The sequence below is a fragment of the Hyaena hyaena genome, unplaced genomic scaffold (genome assembly GCF_003009895.1).
Source record: "Hyaena hyaena isolate Hyena2069 unplaced genomic scaffold, ASM300989v1 scaffold_364, whole genome shotgun sequence".
NCBI lineage: Eukaryota > Metazoa > Chordata > Mammalia > Carnivora > Hyaenidae > Hyaena > Hyaena hyaena.
The window spans coordinates 1,513,807-1,540,327 of NW_024080996.1; the positions used below are offsets into that span (position 1 = coordinate 1,513,807).

At 40.0% G+C, this 26,521-nt stretch overlaps 2 protein-coding genes across 4 annotated transcripts in view; both read right to left on the minus strand.

Moving 5' to 3' along the window:
• Positions 1 to 3,039: 3,039 nt before the first annotated feature.
• Positions 3,040 to 3,975, minus strand: LOC120243990 (olfactory receptor 149). The gene has a single exon (XM_039250259.1). It carries the CDS (start codon positions 3,973 to 3,975, stop codon positions 3,040 to 3,042), a length of 936 nt encoding a protein of 311 aa, XP_039106190.1.
• A 10,197-nt stretch (positions 3,976 to 14,172) lies between these two features.
• VWA5A (von Willebrand factor A domain containing 5A) overlaps positions 14,173 to 26,521 on the minus strand; it is a 34,713-nt gene continuing 22,364 nt past the window's right edge. For 2 of the 3 annotated variants that reach the window (XM_039250267.1, XM_039250266.1), the window contains exons 15-18: positions 22,821 to 22,976; positions 21,319 to 21,449; positions 15,268 to 15,394; positions 14,173 to 14,717 (exon numbers count right to left, since the gene is read on the minus strand). In XM_039250267.1, the coding sequence (XP_039106198.1) occupies positions 14,638 to 14,717; positions 15,268 to 15,394; positions 21,319 to 21,449; positions 22,821 to 22,976 (494 nt within the window). In that variant the 3' untranslated portion in view covers positions 14,173 to 14,637. The remainder of the gene's footprint in view (positions 14,718 to 15,267; positions 15,395 to 21,318; positions 21,450 to 22,820; positions 22,977 to 26,521) is intronic. The other variant, XM_039250268.1, reaches the window with a different exon arrangement.

Here is a 26,521-nt window from a genome sequence, read left to right on the forward strand (position 1 = left end):
TTTTGATGTCATTGATGATGATGTCATTTGATGTCACTAGGTTATTTATCACCAATTTAGCAGTCCAATAATCACAAGCAGTAATGTTCTTCTTACCCCAGATGAACTAGAAAAATGCAAATATTCTCTTAGCTTGAATAATTATTTTTGTAAAGGTAAAGCCAGTGTTCTTGACCTATCAAAAATTGCAAATCAAGTATTGAGAGCATTAATTTCTGACTTTTTAATTTCAATCAATTTAATCTAGAACAAATCAGCAGGGTCCCAGGGAGAGCAAGGAATACACAGAACAGGCCTCTACTCCTGTGGACATGCCCTAGAGCACCTGCCTTCACATCCCCCCAGTGCTGTAAGAACCATCTTCTCAGCTCCACTGTTCATGTCCATGTCATAAGTGTCTACTTTTGATCCCCACATTGTAGTTTCTCTCTCCAGGAGCTGTTGGTAAAATGAAATACATAAGTGAAATTCAAAACAGGCATTGGTTATATATATAACAAATTTAGAAAGGAGCCAAAAGTGACCAAAGACTATAATGGTGTGTTGCAAAAAGGGTTGGAATGGACAGGGACACCTTTAAAGAACTTAGAATCCACCTGGAGTCAGATCGTGGATGCCACTCCTAGACCATGCTTGAACCCAGTGTTTCAGATGATTTTGCCATTGTAGCCCACTCTGCTCAAACGTTCTCTGAACCTCTGCTTTAAAATTCTTGTTCTTCTCTGTCCTCCCTGCTCTTGGACTTTGATTCTCTGTCTTTGCCCCTGTGGATTAAATATTTTGCTAAGTGGTCTACCTAATTTGGGGGTTCTCAAATTGATATTTTTTCTCAAATTCTTCTTACATTGTCCCTTTAATTATAGAATACAGAAAAGTCTCATTCCACCATCAAACCCCACCTGGGCCCCCACACCCAAGGCTGGGCTCCTGCTTAGGTGGAAATGTGTTAGACATTACCTAGAGACAGGAGAGCAGTCAGCATCTCTCAGAATCCCTGAGACAACCAGAGAGATCAATTGTTTAAAGAGATAGAGTCCTTTTGTGCAAGGGAGTCCTCCAGCCTAGGAACAAAGAGCTGAGCTGGAGAAAGAACCCTGAAAATGGGTGAAATGAATTTTAGTTTTCCTGCAAGAACAATCACTCACAGATGGCAAATAGTTAAGAGATGTCCATCCAAGGAATGATCTCTCATCACCCCCCCCACACACACACACACACACACATGCACACAAAACAAAAGATTGAGAAGTGTGTTGTTCTCCTTGTGAAATCATTCTTCATCCATGGGACTGGAAAACAAACAAACAAACAAACAAGAACCCCTTCAACTTCAACACCTCCTATGTGAGGTCCCTCCCCAGTCTCATAAAAAATGTACTCCACATTTTTTTGCCTTATTTCATACCTTGACCACAGTGTTTATCAGGGGATGTTCTAATTTGTTGTAAATCTGTTTATTTTCTCCAGCAGACTCTGACTTCTTTCAGGTAGAATTGTGTCTCGTTCAGCTCTGCATTCTCCACCCCTAGCACAGAGTTAGTCCTTGAATGACATCTGAATGAGTGAAAATGAAAGGAAATTGGGTCTAGTCTTTTATTCTTACAAATTATTCTACTTTGAAGATCTGAGCAGCTACAACCAGGAAACTGAGGAAAGGGAAGAGATCTTCAAATGGACTCAGAGGGGCTTGAGAAGGGTTTGGGATACACTAGATTTGAAATTATTTCAGATGTATTTCCACCTTCTCTTTTAAGCTCTTGTTTGCTGAGAAACTAGAGGGAAACAGCACTGAGAGGGATTTTAGGAGCCTAAGAGAAGAGACTAGACAAGAATTTGTCTCTGCCATGGGAATATGTGCTGGATCACCCTTCTGATAGAGGGCACAGAGCCAGTGGCTCTGGTCTGGTCTGGAAGGTTCTGTGGCTGCTCCCTGATTCTGAGAAGTGCAGATTGGAGAAGAGAACTGGTCTCTGCCTCGGTCCCTCCTCTTCCATTGCCCTCCTCATGGTGGCTTTCTCTCTACATCACCGTTAGAATAAACTTCTTAGTAACTATTTTCCCCAAATGGAATCCTGTTCTCATTGCATTCAGTCATACAAACAATAGTCTACTGTACTGAAATAGCTCATTTTTCATTCTTAGAATATTTCAGCCACCAAATGAAGAAATGTAGGAATGGGGACCAAATTCCAACACTTTTGGTAGACAGAAAAGCCAAAGACACAAAATGATGACAGCGTGGACCCAGCATGGTCCCCTGGTTGTGGTAAGCAATACAAAGCCAAGTTCAAAAGGAATCACAGAACAGTCACTCCTCCGTGGATTTCCCATCTGTCTTTTCCACATCCTCATCCCATCTAAATGCTGCATCTCCACCTCCAGGGCCCACTTCCAGTTCGAAGCCCAACAGATAGGGTTTGTAGGGGACAGTACACCAGTCAGTACATCTTGTTCACACAGAGATCTGCCTCAGCCTCCAGCAAGAAGACTTTCTCTTTGTGCAACATATTTATGTTTTTTAAGGTGTTACTTGAAGTCTTGGACATGCACCCCTCCCATTTTCTTTCGACAACTCCTAGACCAATAAAATGAAGGCTTAACCAATGCAGGCATTTGAGGAGACAATCACTGCAGCCAGGAGGAAAAAGTGTCAGCATGAAGGGAAAAGAAGAGGAGAAGGGGAATGTAGAAGGAGGCAGAAGATAAATACTGGGAAGCAGAAATTCCAGGTTGTTCTGGCTGCTGGGGAGAACTCCCTTCTTCCTTCATCAGCAGCATGAAATCCTCAAGACAGTAAAAGTTCCAGAGTCAGAAAACCCACTCTAGAATCTTCATTCTGCCATCCGCTCCTCATGGGTCCTTCGACAAGTAACTTTAAGGTCTCAGGATATTAGCCCCCACACTGTAAAATGGAGAAAATCCATTTTATATATATTTTATAATACCTGTGCTTTCAGACTGAAAAATATTTGTGAGAAATACATAAAATTGTTATATAGGCTACAAAATACAGTTGAAGTCTTAGCTAGTGTTCTTTCTCTACAACTGTTCAGGAAGGAACCCCAAGTGATGTAGCAACTTCCACAGAGATGATTTTACTTCCTTATTCCTGAGGCTATAGATCAAAGGGTTCAGCATAGGGGTGACCAGGTTATTCAAGATCTGAACAGTTGCATCCAGCCAGGGGCTTGGGGTTGGTCTGAGGTAGATGAGGACTACCGGCATGTAGAAAAGCAGGATGGCGGTGAGGTGGGCACTGCAGGTGGAGAAGGCGCGGTGCCGGCCCTCTGCAGAGCGGATCTGCAGGATGGAGCAGACAATGCGACTGTATGAGGTGAGGATGAGAAGGAAGCAGCTGAGGGGCATGAGGCCCACGCTGATGAATCCCACCATCTCCAGGGCTGAGGTGTCAGCACAAGCCAACTTCAGCATCACCGGGATATCGCAGAAGAAGTAATCCACCTCATTGGGGCCACAGTAGGGCAACTGGAAGGTGAGCGTGCTTAGAAAGGTGGCCTGAATGCAGCCAAAAAACGAAGTCCCCATGGCCAGGATGGCACACACCCTGTGGCTCATGATTACCGTGTAGCGGAGAGGGTAACAGATGGCCACAAAGCGGTCGTAGGCCATCACCGTGTACAGGAAGCACTCGGTACAGCCCAGGAAGTGGTAGAAGAAGAGCTGGGACACGCAGCCCGCATAGGAGATGACCCGGCTGTTTCCTGAGAGGTAGAAGAGCATCTTGGGGGAGCTCACAGAAGGGAAAAATATGTCACACACAGACAGTTGACACAGGAAGAAGTACATGGGGGTGTGAAGCCGAGTGGAGGAGACAATTGCCAGTAGGATGAGCAGGTTCCCCGTAAGAGTGAAGATGTAGAAGCACAAAAACAGGACAAAGAGCATGGCCTCCAGATCCTCCGTGTGTGGGATGCCCAGCAGGATGAATTCAGTCACTACTGAGAGATTCTTCATAGTGTGAGAAAGGCAGACCTCTGAAAGGAACCCAAGACACCAAAGTATGAACACCCAACATCAAATTATCAAGCTTTTTGCTGATGAATGCTTTGGCTGTGTTTTTAACAGGCAACACCAGCCTCCTTATGAATGGCAAGATGTCAATCAAAATGTCAGGTAATAAGAAATGCCAATTTCAGTGCCACACTCCATCCCACCCCTGGAAGGAATGTGTTGTAGAGGCTGATGGTTGTCCTCTATGACAAGATCAGAGGTTTAAAGCTAGATACAAAATATTCTCATGCTGAGAAACCTTTTTCAATTTGTTCAGTTCTCTTGTTAGTATTGACTCTCCTTGGGTATCTTTGTATTTTAAACTCTCATGATGTCTTTGAGTAACAAACTTCCACTATTCAGTATCCTTTAGAAAAAAATCAGGGGGGAAAATGTGTTAGAAATCAGAGCACTTCATTTGAATCCTGGCTGTCTTAGTAAAGATTATAAAATGTCTGTGAGGGTATCTGGCAAAAACATAAGTCCTAATGAAAAGTGTTCATTTTATTTACCTTAAACTTTCTTCTTTAACTGCTTTCCTTTAATGTTGGCATCCTATAATTATTTGTAAATAAATGTTTTGTGAAACAAATTATTGAATAGACTTAGATCATATCCTCTTCAGATTACATCCCTCCCGAGTTGAAAGAACTTATAGCCCCATCTCTATTGGGAATGCTGCTATGGTTCTTCTGGTGCTTTTAACCTTTCCTAACGAGACTTGAGGCAACCTGAAATATTAAGCAAAAGAAATAGTAGCAGCAAAAAAGCATCAATTTCACGTTACTGTGATGAAGAAATGTATAGCAGAAAATCAAAGAACTGCTCAAACAATTCAAGAGCAAGGTATGGTGTCTGAAGGACACAGAGACCTCTTCCTCCCACTACTCATTTAACAATATTAATAATACATAGACACATGCATATACATACATACCACTTAATGAATATTTACTGTGCTCCAAGGACTATGCTTAACACTTTCCAAATAGAATTCATTTAAGTAAGCCCATAAGAAGAAGCTATTACTACTATTCTCACCTACAAATCAGAGAAATGAAGCTTGGAAAAGTTCAACAAGTTGCCAAAGGTTACTAAGCCAATATGTGACAGAGCTGAGACCCAGATGTGTTTCAGTTCATTCAGGCTGCTTTGTATTCCCAATCACTAGGAAAACAGCCCTCTGCCTCTGCTTTCTAAGACAGCCTGATCCCCTGCAAGCAATGACACTCTTCTAGATGGGTTCACATCATTTTTATAGTAAGATGGGACAAGCCTTCTTGTGTTACTTCTTCCTGGTTATTTCCAGTCTTGACCGTACAGCACACCTAGTTAATATCTAATTCAGTTTTAGAGATCAGACAATAGCCTTTTTCTATCCCTTTGACACTAAACTTAGTATCAGTCCCAATACAGGAGCTTTCAAGTGATAGAGTCACATTCAACATGGGATTCCAATCATAAATTGTGGCAAGGGACACTGAAAAACATGCCAAAGAGAATGGCCAAGTCAAAATGAGTCATTCATATACCACCCTACAATTGGGGCTAAATTGAAGACAGCAGAGACGGAAACAGTGACATTCTGGGGGAGGGATGCTGTTGACAAACTGCTTCTTATTACGAATTCTAGTCACACCTGAAGAGTGTCCCCAAGCAATGCCAATATTTTTGTGAGTTCCGGATCACCTCTCCTTGGTCAAAAAAAGGCTCTCAGTGTTCTTTGGTCCTTACCTACAGTTGGATATTCTATAATTCTATAATCCTGTTTGATTTATAAGTCTATTTCAGGTCAAAGATATCCCCAGGGACCAGAAAATCTCCTGTGTGTGGACCTGCTCATGTATGAGAGGCAGAGGCAAATGGGCAGCTATGGGCAGCAGTCTGGACACTCACATGGTCTACCCGAGAACAGTCAAGTTTACCAGAGTGTTATAACATGACCTCACCTTTACTGTCTCTGAGCAGAGCACAGAGTGCTCCAGCTAAAGGAGTTTCAATTCTCCTACTTATAAACAACCGAGTCTCATAGGGTTTGTACAATCAAGACCTGTACATACTCACTCTCTCTGGACTGCTTCCTTGAAAATTTTTTCAGATTCCCTTAAGTCGTACTTGAGATATAGAAATAGCTCTGAGGGAGCAATTAGTTTTTCAACCTTATTTATCATCCAGCTAAGAAATAATAGCAGTAAGATCATCAGAAAGGGATGCTCTAAAGTGGGAAATATCTATGCTCCTTCAAGATCACTTACATGATAGAGTGAGCTCCAATTCTATCACTTTTTGGTTGTCTCATACACCCTCAAGGCTTTGCTTATTATATTATCTGTCAATTGCTTTCAAGGTTATCTATACATTCATGTGATTATATAGTTATCTCTAATAAACATCAATATTAAAAACAGAAACCTAATCAGTTAGTGATTATTTTTATGCATCTCTGATCATTATATGTCCTTCAGGTCAGTACTCCTAAAGAGAAATATTTATATATTGGACACATCCATAACAGAGGACCAGTATAAATAAAGGGACTGGCTATCTGCCACCTGGGTGTCTCAGTCAGTTAAACATCCAAGTTTGGCTCAGATCATGATCTCACGGATTGTGAGTTTGAGCCCTGCGTCAGGCTCTGTGCTGACAGTTTGGAGCCTGGGGCCTGCTTTGGATCCTGTGTGTGTCTCTCTCTATCTCTGCCCCTTGCTCACACTCTGTCTCTCTCTCAAAAATTAACAAACATTAAAATTGTTTAAGAACAAAATAAAGGAGCTGGTTATAAACCTTCTCGAAATGATTGATAAAAATGATTGACTAAGTATCTAATATTCACTTAATCCACAGTAAACATTTACCTCTAACCAAGTGCTATGCTAAATGTCAAATTCATTATTACTTTCAGTGTCCAATAGAAGCCTCATAAAGGAGTCTATATTTGACAAAGAAACTGAAAAGGAGATGAAATATCTTGAAGATTACACAGCTAGAGAGAAACTGACTTGAGATTCTAATTGCAAAGCCGATGCTTTTAAGCATGATACTATGATGAATCCCAGAGGTTTGAGTTTTGTACCCAAACAGAAGCAGAGATACAATGTGATCTTCAAGTGCTTGCATGGCTGGTAGTCTTGATACGTGCAGTTCCCTGTGATGACACATGAATCACAGGCAGATGTGGTAGACAGACAGATTTATTTTCGGAGTAGAAAGTGTTTAATTACTAGAAAATGTACATAGATGAAATACACAGGCTTATGAGATGTTTAGCTCCTTGTCGCTGGAAGTATCCAAGGTGTGGAGAGAATCATCTTGTAGGTATGCCAGTAAGAATATTCTCAATGTGGATGAATAACTTGAATCAATGTTCTTTCTAATTCTGAGATCATTTGGTTTTATTTATACTGTAAAACTTTTCAGTGATACTGACCTAACACAGTAAAAGTGGAATGTTTACTTAATAATGGTAATTCTATGAATCCCTATACAAAAGAAATGACAAATATGACCATAGTGCTTACAAAAGTAACCATTGTAATGCCAAGACTGTTGTGAAAACACTATTTTTTAAACGTTTTATTTATTGCTGAGAGAGAGAGAGAGAGAGAGAGAGATACAGCGTCAACAGGGCAGGGTCAGAGAGAGAGGGAGACACAGAATCTGAAGCAGGCTCCAGGCTCTGAGCTAGCTGTCAGCACAGAGCCCGATGCGGGGCTCAAACCCACGAACCGTGAGATCACGACCTGAGCTGAAGTCAGACACTCAACCAACTGAGCCACCCAGGCACCCTTGAAAACATTCTTTTAAAGGGAGAAACATAGGTCCTGGGGTGAGTCCAGATGCTACTCAGGCAGAGTCTCATGAGATAAGAGTGACCTGTTGAGATGTCATAGTGAACAGACCAGTTTTATTGTTTATTTTGAGACTACAGTTTTAGTAAAAGCTAACACTTATTGTACATATATGCCAGAATTGTGTTGAGTAGTGTACATGTATTATCTCTTTCAGTGTTCACTAGAACTCTATTATTAGGCAGGTAGCATTATTTCCCCCATTTCTAGTAGGAAATTTAGGCTCAAAGGGTTTAAGCAATTTAATCGAGGTAATAAAGTTGGTCAATAGTAGAGCTGTATCTCAAATCCAGGATAACAGGACTCTTTCCTGTTATATAAAGAAAAAATGTTGAGACCTAATTCTGACTTTCAGATATGTATTCATAAGTAATATCACCTTACTTGTGTGATTGTCTCAGCTTCCTGGTGCACTTTTATGTCATTTTAATTAATTCTCTCAAGAACTTTGTAAGGTGGCCCTTATGAGACCTGTTTTACAAATGAGGACATTGGAACTCAGAGCAACTGTGACTTTCCTAAAGTTAGACCATAAAGGAGCCCAGGCATTCCTAGGCTGAGCCCTCTTTCCACTACACCATTACTGCTTCCAAAAAATGACTTCATCCAGACAGCAGCTGTCCCTGTATGAGAGGAGAGTTATTAGTAGAATCATTCTTGAGATTTAGAGGAGGCTTATGTATACCCTCACAGTCATTACAGTTTTTATGTTGTGTTTTCTGACAAGATTTTGGCCTTACGCTATGGAAGAAAGCGAGAGAGCAACAGAGAGAAGCTTGTTCAGCTTACATCCTATTTCATAGGGCAGGAGTCCCAGAAAGTTCCATAGATATTTCACAACAGAGCTGTCTTGCTATGGAATATTTGCAGAGAAATTCACCTTATATTGAAATCATCCTTGTTTTAATCAGAGAAAACCTTGTTTAACTCCTTTTCCTCTATTCCAGGGATTTAAGGAAATCACTGGCATATTCCAGAAACAACTGGTTTCTCAACTAATCATTCAGCAGAACTTTCTGATTATTAATAGCAAGGATAAATGTAGGTATTCTTGGCCCAGTGACAGGTGCTTTATGTTTGTTGGCAGGACTGGGGTCTGGGGGAAAGGGCCAAATGAAAACTTCTTCCCTTACTGCAAAAACTCTGGGGAAGAAGTGGACTATGAGCCAAAAATGGAAAAGAGCAGAACGATGGCTAAAGGGTGATAAATTTCTTAGGGCTGCTATTTTTTCTTTCTTCTTTCTTTCTTTCTTTCTTTCTTTCTTTCTTTCTTTCTTTCTTTCTTTCTTTCTTCCTTTCTTTCTCTTCTAGTGTGAAAGTGTTCAATTTCTTTGTTTAACTTCTTGACAATTTAATGGTTTCTATGAAAGAGATGTGATCCACATCCACAAGAGCTAAAGTAATAAATGTAGGAATAAAAATCATATTATCTACATCTTTGGTGATGGAGAGATGGGAATGATAGAAATATCAGGGACTTGAATCCACGGGATTTTCTTGAATGATTTGGTGTCCTCAGTCATCACCAATTCCTAAGTGATTTCTCATGCTTGTATCTGGTCCCCATTCCCATTATCAAAGCCTGTGAACTCCTGGGACATGGTTCAGGTAACCACATCAGGCTAGAGTACTGGAACAGCTTCTGGATCAGAGATAGCAGACAGATATTAGTGGAAGTATCACTAATCTAGCGGGGTCTGAGATATAGCCCCATCTGCCAAACAAACTACAGTATCCAATTTCTATGGGATAAGCTGACAAGTAGGTCAAGGTTCAAGAAAAGTAAACCTTCTAGGGGCTCCTGGGTGGTTCAGTCGGTTAAGCATCTGACTTCGGCTCAGGTCATGATCTCACAGCTTGTGGGCTCGAGCCCCACATCGGGCTCTGTGCTAACAGCTAGCTCAGAGCCTGGAGCCTGCTTCAGATTCTGTGTCTCCCTCTCTCTCTGACCTTCCCCTGCTCATGCTGTCTCTACCTCTCTCTCAAAAATAAATAAAACATTAAAAACATTTTTTAAAAGAAAGAAAAGTAAACCTTCTAGTAAACAACAGATATCCTAGAAGAGACAGTATAGCATCCTTACAAAAGTGGGGGGGGGGGGGTAGGGAACATATATAAAAAGAAAACCCAAAGATGAAGAGAAAAACTTGAAAGAAGTCTACGTGGGAGGGAAACACCTTACCCATTAAATAGAGTAAAAAGAAGAATGATACCAGATTTCTTGTCAAAAACGATACAAGCAAGACATGAGCGGGGTGAAATATTTAAAGTGTTGAAACATGTTAAGTATAGGATATACTGAAACCAATATTGCACCGTAACTAAAATTTAAATTAAAAAAATAAAGTATAAGATATACAATTCTTCCAGTAAAATTTCCCTTCAAAAGTGAAGAAATAAAAACTTTCCCAAACAAAAATTGAAGGAACCCATTTCGGGTACACCTGTTCTGTAAGAAACAAGGGATCCTTCAGGAAGAAGGAAAATGATATAGGTCAGAAATTCAGATCAACTTAAAAATAGAAAGAGTGTTGGAGAATAAATAAAGTGGAATAAATCTTTTCTCTTAATTGATTTAAAAGATCAATTTTAAAGCAATAATAATAACAAAGCCCTGGGTAATCATAATATATGATAAGAGAACTGAATAGCAGCAATCCTACAGTTGTGGGAGTGGGGAGGGTGGGTGGAGGCTAAGAAAACTCTGTTATAAGGTGCCTGCACTCCACGGAAAGTGGTATAGTGCTATTTGAAGATGAACTTCGGGTTAGTTTCAAATGTATATTGCAAGTTCCAGGGCAACAATTTTAAAAAAAGGAATATAATTGATATGTTAAGAGTAGAGATAAAAGAAAGTCACACAAAATGCTTACTTCAAACCAAAAAAAGGGACGCGAGGTGATGCAACAAATAGAAAACAGTTAAACATGGTAGATATAAATCCAATTATACTAATAATTACTTTAAATATGAATAAGTATGTCAATTAAAAGACAGAGATTGTCAGAGCAAAAAAAAAAAAACAACCCAAGTATATACTGTCTACAGGAAATCTATTTTGAATATAAAGATGTACATAGGGTTAAAAATCAAGGGATGGAGAAACACACACCATGCTAATGCTAATCAAAAGAAAGATGGTGTAGGGTGCCTGAGTGGCTCAGTGGTTAAGTGTCCAACTCTTGTTTTCAACTTAGGTCATGATCTCACGGGTTCATGAGATCAGTCGATTAAGTGTCTGATCAGCTGAGGTCATGATCTCACAGGTTTGTGATAACACAGAGCCTGCTTGGGATTATCTCTCTCCCTCTCTCTCTCTCTCTCTCTCTCTCTCTCTCTCAAAAATAAAGATTTATTAAAAATTCAATAAGAAAGAAAGAAACCTGGTGTGGCTACACTCATTTCAGACAAAGCAAATTTCAGAACCAGGAAAGCCATCAAGGATATAGTATTACATAATGATGAAGGGTGAATTCTCCAAGAAGATATAATAATTTTAAATGTGTACACTCCTAAGAAGAGATCATCAAAATACATGAGGCAAAAACTGATGAAGCTGGTAGGAGAAATAGTACATGGGATTAGCTCATTGCATGAGAGTTTTCTCAGTTTTCCTCTAGTCAATCAGATACTAGAAGCACATGGACTGTTTTTAAAGAAGCAATGGCTGAGTTGGAAGAGGAACAGCATGTGCTACATGATCCCAGTGCAACTATGCTGGAACTGGGGAAAAGAGGCACTGGGTTTCATTAATAAGTCTCTGTGTAGCAGGGTACCTGCACTGGAAGGTTCTGGGCTCAGTGTGAGTAGGAGAATCTCAAGGTAGTGCTATCTGCCATCCTCCTTGGGGCCAAGTCTCTGAAGCCGGGAAAGAGCTGCAGGGTGAGGATGCCCAATGGGCGTCGAGCTGTTTCTCTCCTGGGCTCCTTGCCCAGATCATCAGTTCCTGAAAGTACAGATGGTGCTTTATATTTTCCAAAAACATGTGGCACCAGCCTTGAAAGTGCGCTTTGATAAATGTGCCAAAACATACTTGTTGATTATGAAGACCAACACTTGTTTAAATTTGAGGAATTTACAGTTGGCACAACTATTGCATGAGCTCGAATGGGAAAATAAAACCTCGCTACTTTAAAACAATACTTGGTTCTGTATCTTAAAGAAGACAAACCTGACTGCTTTTGTTGTTGTTTCAGTTTGGTTTCTGCTCTAGAAGTCCCCAAGCCCTAGCCTAGTCCACAAGCTGAAGGGTAAGAAAACAGGAAGGGAATAATACATGTAATAAAAAATGATCCAATAATAAATGTAAAGGGCTATCTTTTTGTGAGCACAGGGTGATTCTAAAAGTTTCATGGTGTTTAGGAAGCTGTCTCTTGTCACAGCATTGATAGGACCTATCTAGGTGGCAACCATGGATACAAACAAGCTTATTTCATAAAGACTAAGCCCTCACTTCTCAATCCTGAATGTGCACATGAGTTCCCTGGAGACCTTGTTAAAAGGCAGAGTTCTATACAGGAGTTCTTGGGGTTGCCTAAAACTCTGGATTTCTAGCAAGCTTCCAGGTGATGGCACAGCCCTGTTCCACAGGTGACACTCAGCCATAAGCCAGCTCAGGAGAAAGTCCTGGGAAATCAGTCTCTACTATGCAAGTCAGGCTAATGTTCCTAAGGTTCACTCAACAGCTCAACAGAACTCAGGTCCAGGCCATTCTCTACGTGAGTGAATGGAGGATATTGAGGTCATCGCCAGAATTCTTGAGTATTCAACACGAAAGTGACAATGGAATTTGTAATCCTGGTTTTACACATAAGGATACTAAGCTCCTGGGGGTTAAGTCATGTGTCCATTATCACATAACTATTTAAGTATATTGTCAAGATTCTACAAGTAGTTTTCTGATCAGTGTCATTTACTGGCTTCATGTAAGTCAGGAAATCAGCCTACAATAGAAAATGTGGGGACAGGACCTGGCGTGAACAGTGTGCAGGCATCAGCAACGTTGAGAGGGAAAATAAGGGATAATAAAACTACTGCAGGTGCAGGGCACCTGGGTGGCTCAGTAGGTTAAGCATCCAACTTTGGCTCTGGTCATGATCTCATGGTCGGTGGGTTTGAGCCCTGTATCAGGCTCTGTGTTGACTAGCTAGCTCAGAGCCTGGAGGCTGCTTCAGATTCTGTATCTCCTCTCTCTGACCCTCCCTTTCTCACGCAGTCTCTTTCTCTCTCTCAGAAATTAAAAAAAAAACAAAAACTTTTTTCAAAAAAAAAAAACGGAAAACCAATGCAAGTTCAAAAAATTAATCTACAAAAGATTAGACCCAAGAAAGTGCAGTGTAGAGATAGCCATTTTAATATTGATACAATAGTATTTTAGGGGACAATGCATCAAATAGGGTCGTTTCCACTAGGACACAGTATGTGGGACATAAAGCCAGAAACAAGCATGGGGAGCCCATTTCTTCCTCATGGGCTGAGTGATCCAGTCTCAGGTCTCAGGCAAAGCTACCATTAAACACACATTTTCCTTTAAAAGGTGAAAGATTTATATGATCTGAAGAGAAACCAGAGTATCACACATTTTCCTTTAGTATAGGTTATAGGGCCTGACTTAGAGGTCTCATGGATTCAGGCCAGGACTAAAGATTCCATTATTCCCTTCTTGCTAAGATGTAAAACAATTAAGAGGCACCTGGGTGGCTCAGTCAGTTAAGCGTCCAACTCTATTTTGGCTCAGGATCTCATGGTTCAAGCCCTGTGCCAGGCCCACAGGCACAAAGCCTGCTTGGGATCTCTCTCTCCCTCCCTCTCTCTCAAAATAAATAAATAAACTTAACAAAGAAAGATGTTTAACAAGGGGAAACATCTGTCTCCAACAGGTATGATTCAATCCAGTCTCAGGCAATGAGAGGGAAGGCATGCAGTACTGATTAGTAAAATCCAAGTGGGATAAACCAAGAAGGCCACCAGCAGTGCCGCCTTTCACAGAGGACCCCTGGAGTCTCTTTCTTTGTGATCGTGAGGTTACATTGATCCTGATGCTGGCTTTTAACCTCCCTTGCTACTCTTTGTCCTATCTTAGAATAGAGAATTGGATAGCTCAGCAGTCTGGTCCTAATGAGTATATAAGATCAAAGGAAATAGGTGTGCTTGGGTGGCTCAGTCATTAAGCATCTGACTTTGGTTCAGATCATGATCTCACAGTTCGTGAGTCCGAGTCCCACAATGGGTGAGCTCGAGCCCCAATTCGGATGAGCCCTGCTTCTCTCTCTCTCACCCCACCACCCCCTCCCCCGTTTTGCCCTTTGTGGGATTCTCTCTCTCTCTGCCCCTTGCTCAGTTGTGCCCTCTCTCTCTCAAAAAAAAAAAAAAGATCAAAGGGAATAGACAAATATAATGCACTGAAATCTCTTCTTTAGGCATCCCCTAACATCAGTGCTGTACCCTTTTGTCTGGAGTCCACATCACCTGTTTTTCATGTAGTCATCCTGGAAAAGCTGGGAGGAATGTAAATATCTAAGAATGCTTTAAATTCCTCCAAGAAAGGGAACAGGTTCTGGGACCATTGACACTTGGTTGAGCATACATGCAGGGTGGCAGCAGATCGCCCTACCCAAAGGGAACCTGGAACGGAAAGGCAAGGTGGGATGGGCATCCTTCACTTTTATGTCAAGAAACTGATAGGACAGGTGTAAAAGACAAAAACACACTACAGCAGGAGAGCATAAAGGAAAGGGCAGCAGCAGGGGCAAGGCACTTGTTTCTCTGGATGGTCTCCTCAGCTACCAAAGACGCCAGGGTCCACAGAGGACTTGGTAAAAGTAATAGCAGCTTTCACAAGCTTTTTCTTGATGGAGCCTGTTGGGAGGAGAAAGCAAGAATTAGGGCTGAGGAACCAAAATGCGAGTCCATACTCTTCCCCAAGTCTCCCCTCAACCAGCCCGCTCATCTCCCCTGAGTCCCGCTCCTGTCTTTCTTCAACACCCCTGACTTTTCTCTTCCTACTGCCCAGACTCCTTTTCATCTTCTCAGACCCTTTAAATACTGCGCAGCCATGGGATAAGAAACCCCCGAGAAGTGAGAGCTCCAGCCCAGCCTTATATTCAGTACAGTACCGAGATGATGAGGAGAATAAATGCCACATCATCTCCTCACAAATCGCAGTCCCCAACCATGTCCCTTTCCCTCTTCACTTACCTTCCCCTCCCCCATTTAAGACTATACCCTCAGTCTGCCAAGGAAAGGACTATGTGAGAGACCAGAAAAGGCCTAAACCGGGATAGTCAGGGAGAGGACTATGGGGCCTCCCTCTTAGTCACCCTCTAGTAGGCCTGGAGGCTCAGCACCTGACAAGATGGGTAGCTTCCAACAGAGGGAAGAAGATGGGGCTTTAGGATTGAACTCCTACCTGCATTCATGTTAATCCAGAGTCTGGCCTTCTTTTCCAGAAGTTCCCACTCACACTTTTGGTGCTTAGCCATGGCATGCAGCCAAACCACCGCCAGAACTGTGGCCCAGCTTGAGGGGTCTGCATCCTGTGCAACAGACAGAAACTTCCCTGAAGTCTCCAAGTTGGAGCGGGAATCTCTTGAAGGAGATGCAAAGAGCCCCTCACTCACTTTGCCCAAAACTGCTATTACATGTGATGACTTAGCTCTTTCTAGACCTCATCTGCTACTTGCAAGGCGTAAGGCCAGGCCCTGAAACTCAGGGCAATAATCTTGAGTCTTAGAGTAAAAAAGTCTTGAGTTTTCAACCCAGTAGACCCACCAGTGCAGTGCTTAAAACTCTTATAATATCCCCAACAAGGATTCCCAAGCTATGATAAGAGAGACACAGACATAATTGTGTTATATTTTTATAAAATATTGAGTGTATTTTTGTTTGAATATTTGCCAAACCGAAAAAAATGAGGAATTACCTCACTGTCATAATGACATAATGACAATGTCATAATGACATTTTTTATTTAAAAAATTTATAAGTTTATTTATTAATTTTGAGAGACAGAGATAGCATGGGGGGAAGGGCAGAGAGAGATAGAGAGAAAAAGAGAGAGAGGAAATCCCAAGTAGTCTCTGTGCTGCCAGTGCAGAGCCCCATGTGGGGCTTGAACTCATAAAACCGTGAGATTATGACCTGAGCCAAAACCAAGAGGCAGCCACTTAAACTGAGCCAACCAAGCGCCCCACCAATAATAACATTTTGGAGAGAGAAAATGGATTCACAAAAAAGTGAAATGATTTGCCTTTTAGCAAAGTTGGCCTTCTAGCAAATGACTCAGCTGGGACTGGAGTCATACTGTTCATGTCACTCAGGAAAGTCCCAGCCACAGAACAAAAAATGAGTTTTAGGGGTGCCTGGGTGGCTCAGTCGGTTAAGTGTCTGACTTCGGCTCAGGTCATGATCTCATGGTCCATGGGTTTGAGCCCCACATCGGGCTCTGTGCTAACAGCTCAGAGCCTGGAGCCTGCTTCAGATTCTGTGTCTCCTTCTCTCCCTGCCCCCTCCCCACTCGCACTCTGTCTTTTACTCAAAAATAAACATTAAAAATTTTTTTAGTAGTTTATTGTCAAGTTGGTTTCCATATAACATCCAGTGCTCTTCCCCACAAGTGCCCTCCTCCATGCCCATAACCCCCCCTCCCCTCTCCCCTATGCCCATCAGCCCTCAGTTTGTTTCAACATTCAAGAGTCTCTCATGGTTTGCCTCCCTCCCTCTCCCCAACTATTTTTCCCCTTCTCCTCCCTCACGGTCCTCCGTTAAGTTCCTCCTAATCCTCCTATACATGCAAATATATGGTATCTGTCCTTTTCTGCCTGACTTATTTCACTCAGCATAACACCCTCAAGGTCCATCCATGTTGTTACACATGGCCAGATTTCATTCTTTCTCATTGTCATGTAGTATTCCATCGTATAGATAAACCACATCTTGTTGATCCATTTGTCCGTTGATGGACACTTAGGCTCTTTCCATGTTTTAGCTATTGTTGAGAGTGCTGCTATGAACATCGGGGTACATGTGTCCCTATGCATCAGCACTCCTGTATCTCTTGGGTAAATTCCTAGCAGTGCTATTGCTGGGTCATAGGAGAGTTCTATTGTTAATTTTTTGAGGAATCTCCACACTGTTTTCCAGAGGGGCTGTACCAGTTTACATTCCCACCAACAGTGTAGGAGGGTGCCCGTTTCTCCACATCCTTGCCAGCATCTAGAGTCCTCTGATTTGGTCATTTTAGCCACTCTGACCAGCATAAGGTGGTATATCAGTGTCACTTTGATTTGTATTTCCCTGATGAGGAGGGATGCTAAGCATTGTTTCATGTGTCTGTTGGCCATCTGGATGTCCTCTTTGGAGAAGTGTCTATTCTTATCTTCTGCCCATTTCTTCACTAGATTGTTTGTTTTTCAGGTGTGGAGTTTGGTGAGTTCCTTATAGATTTTGGATACTAGCCCTTTATCTGATAAGTCATTTGCAACTACCTTTTCCCATTCCATCGGTTGCCTGTTAGTTTTATGGATTGTTTCTTTTGCCGTGCAGAAGCTTTTCATCTTGATGAGGTCCCAATAGTTTATTTTTGCTCTTGATTCCCTTGCCTTTGGGTATGTGTCAAGTAAGAAATTGCTGCAGTTGGGGTCAAGGAGGTTGTTTCCTGCTTTATCCTCTAGGGTTTTCATGGTTTCCTATCTCACATTCAGGTCCTTTATCCATTTTGAGTTTATTTTTGTGTATTGTGTGAGAAAATGATCTAGTTTCATTCTTCTGCATGTTGCTGTCCAGTTCTCCCAGCACCATCTGTTAAAGAGGCTGTCTTTTTTCCATTGGATACTCTTTCCTGCTTTGTCAAAGATTAGTTGGCTGTACATTTGTGGGTCCAATTCGGAGTTCTCTATTCTATTCCATTGGTCTATGTGTCTGTTTTTGTGCTAATACCATACTGTCTTGACGATGACAGCTTTGTAGTAGAGGCTAAAGTCTGGGATGGTGATGCCTCCCGTTTTGGTTTCTTCTTCAATATTACTTTGGCTATTCAGGGTATTTTGTGGTTCCATACAAACTTTAGGGTATTTGTTCTAGTTTTGAGAAGAATGCTGGTGCAATTTTGATTGGGATTGCATTGAATGTGTAGATTGCTTTGGGTAATAATGACATCTTAACTATATTTATTCTTCCAATCCATGAGCATGGAATGTTTTTCCATTTCTTTGTGTCTTCTTCAATTTCCTTCATAAGTTTTCTATAGTTTTCATCATATAGATCTCTTATATCTTTGGTTAAGTTTATTCCTAGATATTTTATGGTTTTTTGTGCAATTGTGAATGGGATCAGTTTCTTGATTTCTCTTTCTGTTGCTTCATTGTTGGTGTATAAAAATGCAACCAATTTCTGTACATTGATTTTGTATCCTGCAACTTTGCTGAATTCATGGATCAGTTCTAGTAGGCTTCTGGTGGAATCTGTCGGGTTTTCTATGTAGAGTATCATGTCGTCTGCAAAAAGTGAAAGTTTGACTTCTTCTTTGCCCATTCTGATGCCTTTGATTTCCTTTTGTTGTCTGATGGCTAATGCTAGGACTTCCAGCACTATGTTAAACAACAGTGGTGAGAGTGGACATCCCTGTCATGTTCCTGATCTCAGGGAGAAAGCTCTCAGTTCTTCCCCATTGGGGATGATGTTAGCTGAGGGCTTCTCATAGATGACTTTTATGATGTTTAAGTAAGTTCCTCTATCTTGACTTTCTCAAGAGTCTTTATTAAGAAGCGATGCTGTATTTTGTCAAATGCTTTTTCTGCATCTATCAACAAGATCATATGGCTTTTATCTTTTCTTTTGTTGGTGTGATGTATCACACTGATTGATTTGCAAATATGGAACCAGCCCTGTAACCCAGGAATGAATCCCACTTGATCTTGGTGGATAATTCTTTTTATGTGCTGTTGGATTCGATTTGCATTAAACAATTTTTAACAAAAAGAAAGAAAATGAGTTTTCACCCAGGGTCCCACCTTTAGATTCTAAACTCAACAGATCAAGAAAAATTGTTTTTTAAGATCATGACCTTTAAAATTTGGAAACAGCTATCAAGTCCTGAAATCAAAATTCTCAATTCCTTTCATTCTTCTTTAAGAGAACTACTGATGTCAAATCAGTAAGAATCTCCATGCTTGATTTAGTCTAGAAACAAACATCACAGTGATTTTAAAAATATACCTCCTTAGGGGCACCTGGATGGCTCAGTTGGTTCAGCATCTGACTTTGATTTTGGCTCAGGTCATAATCGCACGGTGGATAGGTTCGAGGCCCGCATCAGGCTTTGAACACTTACAGTGTAAAGCCTACTTGGGATTCTCTCTGTCTCTCTCGTTCTCTGCCCCTTCCCTGCTCTCTCTCTCAAAATAAATAAATAAACTTTAAAAATAAAAATAAAAAATAAAATACACTTCCTTAAACGGTCATATCTGGAGGTCAGTGTACTTCTGAAATTCTATGACCACAGCCGCAAATATGTAACAAACACAGCTCTTCTGACAACCCTGTGCCTTCAACTAATCACGTATCACATCTGTTCATTCAGATGAAGTTTGCAGTCACCCTAAGTCTCCATGTTACAACAAGTCTTAAGTAATTTTGCTTCTATTCTCTACATAGTTCAGGATTTAGAAGCAAAAAGAGTATTTTGATTCCTAATAAGTTTTTTTTCCATGAAAAGTTACAAGTCACTCATTGTTCAAGGTCTTTTGGGATCTCAATTTTCTTAATATTCTATCTCCCAGTTTTGGCAAATTTACAAACAGAAAAACATTGGATCTAAATTTGCATTGAAAATATCAACCTCCAGAGAATTCAGAGCCTGGTGGCTCTAAACATGTTTTAAGTTTGAATAAATTCATTATTCAATGCAATGAATTTTCAATGAGTTTGTTCTCAATCAATGTACTCATCATTTAAACAATTCAAATTCTTTACTGAAATTGAGACACCCCAGGGCTCCTGACTTCCTGGATTTATTGATCCAGTTACCATATCAAAGAAGAAAACATTAGTCTGACATGTCATTGGTTTCCCAATAAAACCGAGTTAGAACATCGTGATTCTTATATCTTTTTCCAACTGTTTATAAACTATCCCTTTAATTATTTGTTCTAGAACAGTAGGAATTTATTTATTTATTTCAGTAGAAATAAAATGTCACACACACATATAATCCTAAATGTCCTAGTAGCTATATGTAAAAATAAACAGGTACAATACTTTATTAATATGTTTCATTTAACCTAACACATTCAAAATATCATTTTAAAATCAATATAAAAATAATCATTGATAAATATTTACATTCTTTTTTTATAGTAAGTCTTAAAATCAGCATGTGTTTCACAATTACAGCACATTTTAATTCAATTGAGAATTTGGTTCCTTATTTGCATTAGCCATATTTCAAGTGCTCAATAGCCATGTGACAAGTGGATGCTATATTAGTTGATGTAGGTATAGGATCGTTGAGGGTTTTTTAAAATTATTTTTTAAAAAATATTTTAGGTTTATTTATTTTGAGAAAGAGAGAGCACACAAGTGGGGTATGGGCAGAGAGAGAGGCGAGAGAGAATCCCAAGCAGGCTCTACACTGTAAGTGCAGTGCTTGAACTCACAAACCATGAGATCATGACCTGAGCCAAAGTCAAGAGCCAGAGGCCGAAGTAACTCAGCCACCCAGTCGCCCCTGAGATTTATTTCACCACCTTTCACATTTTGAAAATTCAGAAGAACACTTGTCTTTCAGGCTTTTGGCCTTTGTCCATATTTAATGATTTCTCAGTTAGAAGATTTGGTAAGTTGCCTTGGAATTCTGGAATGTAATTTGTCCTCATCAGCATACTCAAACACATTTGACATAACTAAGTGATCTCTATTAATACTTCACCTCTCCTGACTTCAGTGAAATTTTATTAACTTGTGGGCCACCTCTACAAATTAGTAGCAATGTAACTGAAGACAGTTCTAGAACTGAATCCAGCTCTGCCACTGACTGGCTAGGTAAACTCAGACACATTATTATAGTTCTATATAAAATAGCAATGTGAACAGGGTTTACTTTAATTATTATGATGAATAAGTCAGTGGATGTTAAGTACTTAGCACAGTGCCTGGCACAGAGTAATTGCTCAACAAATATTAGTTATTATAACCAAGATGACTGACAGGGAATATAAAGTGAAAGAGTATGTTTGCTTTCCCTTTGTCATCCATCAACTCCCACCAACTAGGTTATTAGTTCCTTGTTCCTTCTTCTCTAACATATCAGGAAAACTCTTCAACATCTATTTATGAGAAGTCAATTTAGTCTATGGCCTTCTATAGTCTCCTTTCTCAGATGAGTCACGAATCACCCCAAATCTCTTTACTGACCCCAACCCCTCCAAAACATACATACTCCTTTTCCTTCTCTGAATCTTACCTTGACAGGGAGTGCAGTCTGTAGGTCTTTCAAATTTATACCTAGGATCCTGGCCAGACTTTCATCTAGATCCCAGGAACCATCTGCATTTTGGAGGGATATCAGCTGCACCAGATAATTCTCTCCAAAGACTTTGGGGAAGAAAAAAAGAACATAAGAAATTATGGAGCTCTGACCCCTTAGTATAGCTGAGAAAGACAGGTCTTAGTATACCCGAGAAAAACAGGCTATAGCGAGAGCGATGAGCTAAGCAGATCCTACCAAGATATCTGTCATCGTCATTCCCCTGTGAGACAGGTATTTCCTCTGTGATAATGTAGGCCACCTAACTGGTATACTAATTCTAGGGAAGCTGCACTTAAAAATCCAGCAACAAGGAAAAGATATGAGGAACTAAAGAACCCACATGATAATGCTGCTTAAAGTTTTATCGAGTCTTATTTAAATGGGCCTTAAAACTTGATGTATATTTTAAAAAATTCTACACCAATATAGCTTCAATTTTAATTATAAAAAATTTCAAAAGAAAGCAGATCTAAAGGAAGCACTTAGCAACATACCTCAAAGAGTAGTCTAGTGTCTGATTTGCGTGCTACAGCAGTTGCTTAAAGACCACACAGAAAGTATCTCATATCTGGCTATCTATTATCATGTAGATGATGTACTTAGAGTGTGATGTGATGATGCACTTAGAGCAACTTGGAAATTAGCAGGCAAGAAAACCATAACTAGAAAACAATTCTACTCTAATGGGGGGGAAAATCTATGGCTCTGAATTTCAACAGTCTTAGTTTGAATCTCAGCTTTGCTAACACTCAAAATGTAATAGTTGTGCGACCAATAGTAATCTTAGCCTTCTCTGTAAATTGGAGACCAAAATGCCTAATGCATGAGAAGGAATGCAAAGTACCTAAAAGGCCCTTCATTGGTTCTGTTCAAAAAGTAGTTGCTAATTAGCTCACAAAAACCAAAAGCTCACCACTGCTGTCTAATTTTTCTTTAGGCTTTGGTAAGAGGATTCATAAGATAGAAAGGTCAGATCTGGAATATTCTAAGTGAGGAAGGCCTAGAAAACCAACACAAAGTTCATCTACTCTGTGGCCAACATTAAGAATTTTCTCGGAGGGCCCAAGATAGTGGAACAGCATGGATGTTTCCGTGTCTCTTGACCCTGAAATGCAGCCAGATCAACACTAAACCATCTTGCACACCTGGAAAACTGATTTGAGGACTAACAACAATCTGGACAACCTGAGCCACAGAATTCAGCAGGTACACAGTACAGAGAGGTGAACTGGTGGAGCAAGAAGCCAGGGAGCTGTTTTTGCTTGCAGAGAGAGGACAGAGACACCAGGAGAGTATGGGAAAGCACCCTCCCCCCAGAAAGAAGCTGGAGAGAAAAGGAGGAGTATGCAAGGGACTGAGCAAAAAAGGAGAGTTTAAATTCCATTATGACTCTATAAAGAGGGGAGCACAGAGTCTGAAACTCCACAGCTCCCTACCTGATGATGTTCTGGTGGGAAGAGCAGATTCCCAGGAGCAGCCTGCAAGGTCATCGGAGTCCTGGAGACACATGACTTGGTGATATGATGCCCCTGCTCGGGGGAGATTTGGTAGAGATGGCGCAGCAGTCCCAAAGGCAAAGGTCCTAGTGGACCCTGGAGAACAACCATATTCACTGGTGTTGGAACAACGACGTTAAGAGGGAAGCCTGGTGACAGATGTGTGTTGTGATCTGCCATAATCCCTAAAATGCTGCTGCTACCTGATTGCATAAACTTTTTCAGGGACAGACTGGCACCCAGAGGCAGTCTCTAGGCAGCAGCAGTGGCATAGTCTTGTGAACATTCCTTGCAGAGGACTGGCACCAAGCCATTGTTCAGTCAGACCCTCCTTCAGAGGGCTAGAATGGGTCAAAGCCACAATCCTTCAGAAGCGAGGGTTTGGGAAACAGAGCATCAGAAACAAAACTCAGGAGGGAGGTGCCACATGGAAGCCTGACAGCTTGGTCATGAGCAGTGTAAAAGCAGGGAGTGGATGGAAGCCAGAGACAAAGGAGCAGTGCTTGATTGCCAGTCGGGGAGAGAGGAGTTCTGATACTAGAGACTGAATAGCTGGGTGATGCCATTTTCACCCCTTCCACACATGAACACACTTGTCTACATGTACCACAACAATCCATTCTAGTAAGCTAAGCAGCGCCAACTAGTGGAGAATAGAGCTGTTACACGAAGCCCTGCCCAAAAGCACTCTTGAACATCACAAGTCTTTCTGTTTGTTTAGTTTATGGACTATAAAGTGACTCATAGCTTGACTTCTAAGGGAAATCAATGTAATTTCAATCATATTTCAGTCTGTCTGATGGTCCATCTATTTAATTTTTTTTCTTTTTTTTCTTTTCTTATTCTTAAATATAGAAAGAGAAAAAAATTATTTTTATTTTCTATTTTTATTAAAAAGATTCTTCTTTAATTTTTTATTATATTTCTTAGTTTCAGGAATTTTTAAAATTCTATTTTACTTCCATTATTTCAATTATTGTATTCTATTTTATTGTATTCACTTTTTTCAAATTTTCAAACATTTTTTTTCTGTTTTTTCTTTTTTCTTTTTTTCCTTTCTTATCTTTCCCGTTTTTGTTTTTTTTTTTTTTTTGTCTAATCAAGCTCCTTGCAACAACTAGATCAAAACACACCAAAGATCTAGCATCCTTATTAGATTTCTTTGTGTTGTTTTAAATTTTTATTTGTTTTTACTTTATTAATTCCTTTTCACCTTCAAAATGACAAAACAAAAGAATTCATCCCAAAAGAAAGAACAGGAAGAAATGACAGCCACGGACTTAATCAACATAGATACAAGCAAGATGTCTGAACCAGAATTTAGAGTCACAATAATAAGAACACTAGCTGCGGATTTAAAATAGATTAGAATCCCTTTCTCTGGAGATAAAAAAAAGTAAAATCTACTCAGGATGAAATAAAAAATGCTATAACTGAGCTTTAATCTTGAATGGATGCCATGGCAGCAAGAATGGATGAAGCAGAGCAGTGAATCAGCAATATAGAGGACAAACTAATGGAGAACAATGCAGCAGAAAAAAAGAGGGAGATTAAGGCAAAAGAGCAAGATTTAAGAATTAGAGAACTCAGTGACTCATTAAAAAAGAATAATGTCAGAATCATAGAAGTCCCAGAAGATGGAGAGAGAGAAAAAAGGGTAGAAGGTATGTGAGCAAATCATACTGGAAAATTTTCCTAACCTTACGAGACATCAAAATGCAGGAAGCACAGAGGACCCTCATTAGATTCAACAAAAGCCGACCATCAACAAGGCATATCATTGTCAAATACACAAAATATTCAGGCAAGGAAAGAATCATGAAAGCAGCAAGGGGAAAAACCTACAAGGGAAGACTGATCAAGTTTGCAACAGACCTATCCACAGAAACTTGGCAGGCCAGAAAGGAGTGGCAGGATATATTCAATGTGCAGAATCAGAAAAATATGCAGTCAAGAATTCTTTATCCAGCAAGGCTGTCATTCAAAAAGGAGAGAAACAAAGTTTCCCAGACAGACAAAAATTAAAAGAGTTTGTAACCACTAATCCAGCCCTGCAAGAAATTTTAAGAGGGACTCTTTGAGGGGAGAAAAGATTAATAAACAACCAAACAAACAAAAAGACCAAAAGCAACAAAGATTAGAAAAGACCAGAGAACACCATTAGAAATTCCAACTTTCCAGGCAACATAATGACAATAAATTCATATCTTTCAGTACTCACTCTAAATGCCAATGGACTAAATACTCCAATCAAAAGACACAGGGTAACAGAATGGATAAGAAAACAAGATCCATCTATATGCTGTTTACAAGAGACCCATTTTAGACCTAAAGGCACCTTCAGATTGAAAGTAAGGGGATGAAGAACCATCTATCATGCTAATGCTCACCAAAAGGAAGCCAGAGTAGCCATACTTATATGAGACAATCTAGACTTTAAAATAAGGTCTCTAACAAGAGATGAAAAAGGGCATTATATCATAATTAAGAGGTCTATCCACCAAGAAGATCTAACAATTGTAAACATTTATGTTCCAAACATGAAAGCACCCAAATATATAAATCAATTAATCACAAACATAAAGAAACTCATTAATAATAATACCATAATAGAAGGAGACTTCAAAAACCCACTTACAGCAAAAGAAAGATCATCTAAACAGAAAATCAACAAGGAAACAATGGCTTTGAATGACACACTGGACCAGATGGACTTAACAGATATATTCAGAATATTTCATCCTAAAGAGGCAGAATACACATTCTTCTCCAGTGCACTTGGAACATTCTCCAGAATATATCACATACTGGGACACAAATCAACCCTCAACAGCTACAAAAATATTGAGATCATACTGTGCATATTTTCAGACCACAATACTATGAAACTCAAAATCAACCTAAAGAAAAAATGTGGAAAGGTAACAAATAATTGGAGACTAAAGACCATCCTGCTAAAGAATGAAGTTCTTTGGTTTAAGAAGTTAAAGAGGAACTTAAAAAGTACATGGAGGCCAATGAAAATGATAACACCACAGCCCAAAACCTCTGGGACGCAGCAAAGGCAGTCATAAGAGGGAAGTATATAGCAATCCAGGCCTTCCTAAAGAAAGAAGAAAGGTCTCAGATACACAACTTAACCTTATACCTTAAAAAACTGGAAAAAGAAGAGTAAATGAAATCCCAAAATAGCAGAATACAGGAAATAATGAAGATGAAAATAGAAATCAATGCTGCCAAAACCAAAACCCAAACCCCAAACCAAACAAACCAAAACAAACAAACAAACAAAACCACAGTAGAACAGATCAATGAAACCAGAAACTGGTTCTCTGAAAGAATTAACAAAATTGATAAACTCCTAGCAAGTTTGATCAAAAAGAAAAAGTAAAGGACGGACCTCAACAAATAAATCAAGAACGAAAAAGGAGACATTACAACCAACACAGCAAAAATATAAACAATAATAAGAGAATATTATGAGCAATTATATGCCAATGAAATAGGCAATATGGAAGAAATGGACAAATTCCTAGACGCATATAAACTACCAAAACTGAAACAGGAAAAAATATAAAATTTGAACAGATCCATAACAAGAAATTGAATTAGTAATAAAAAAAAAAAAACACTCCCAAAAA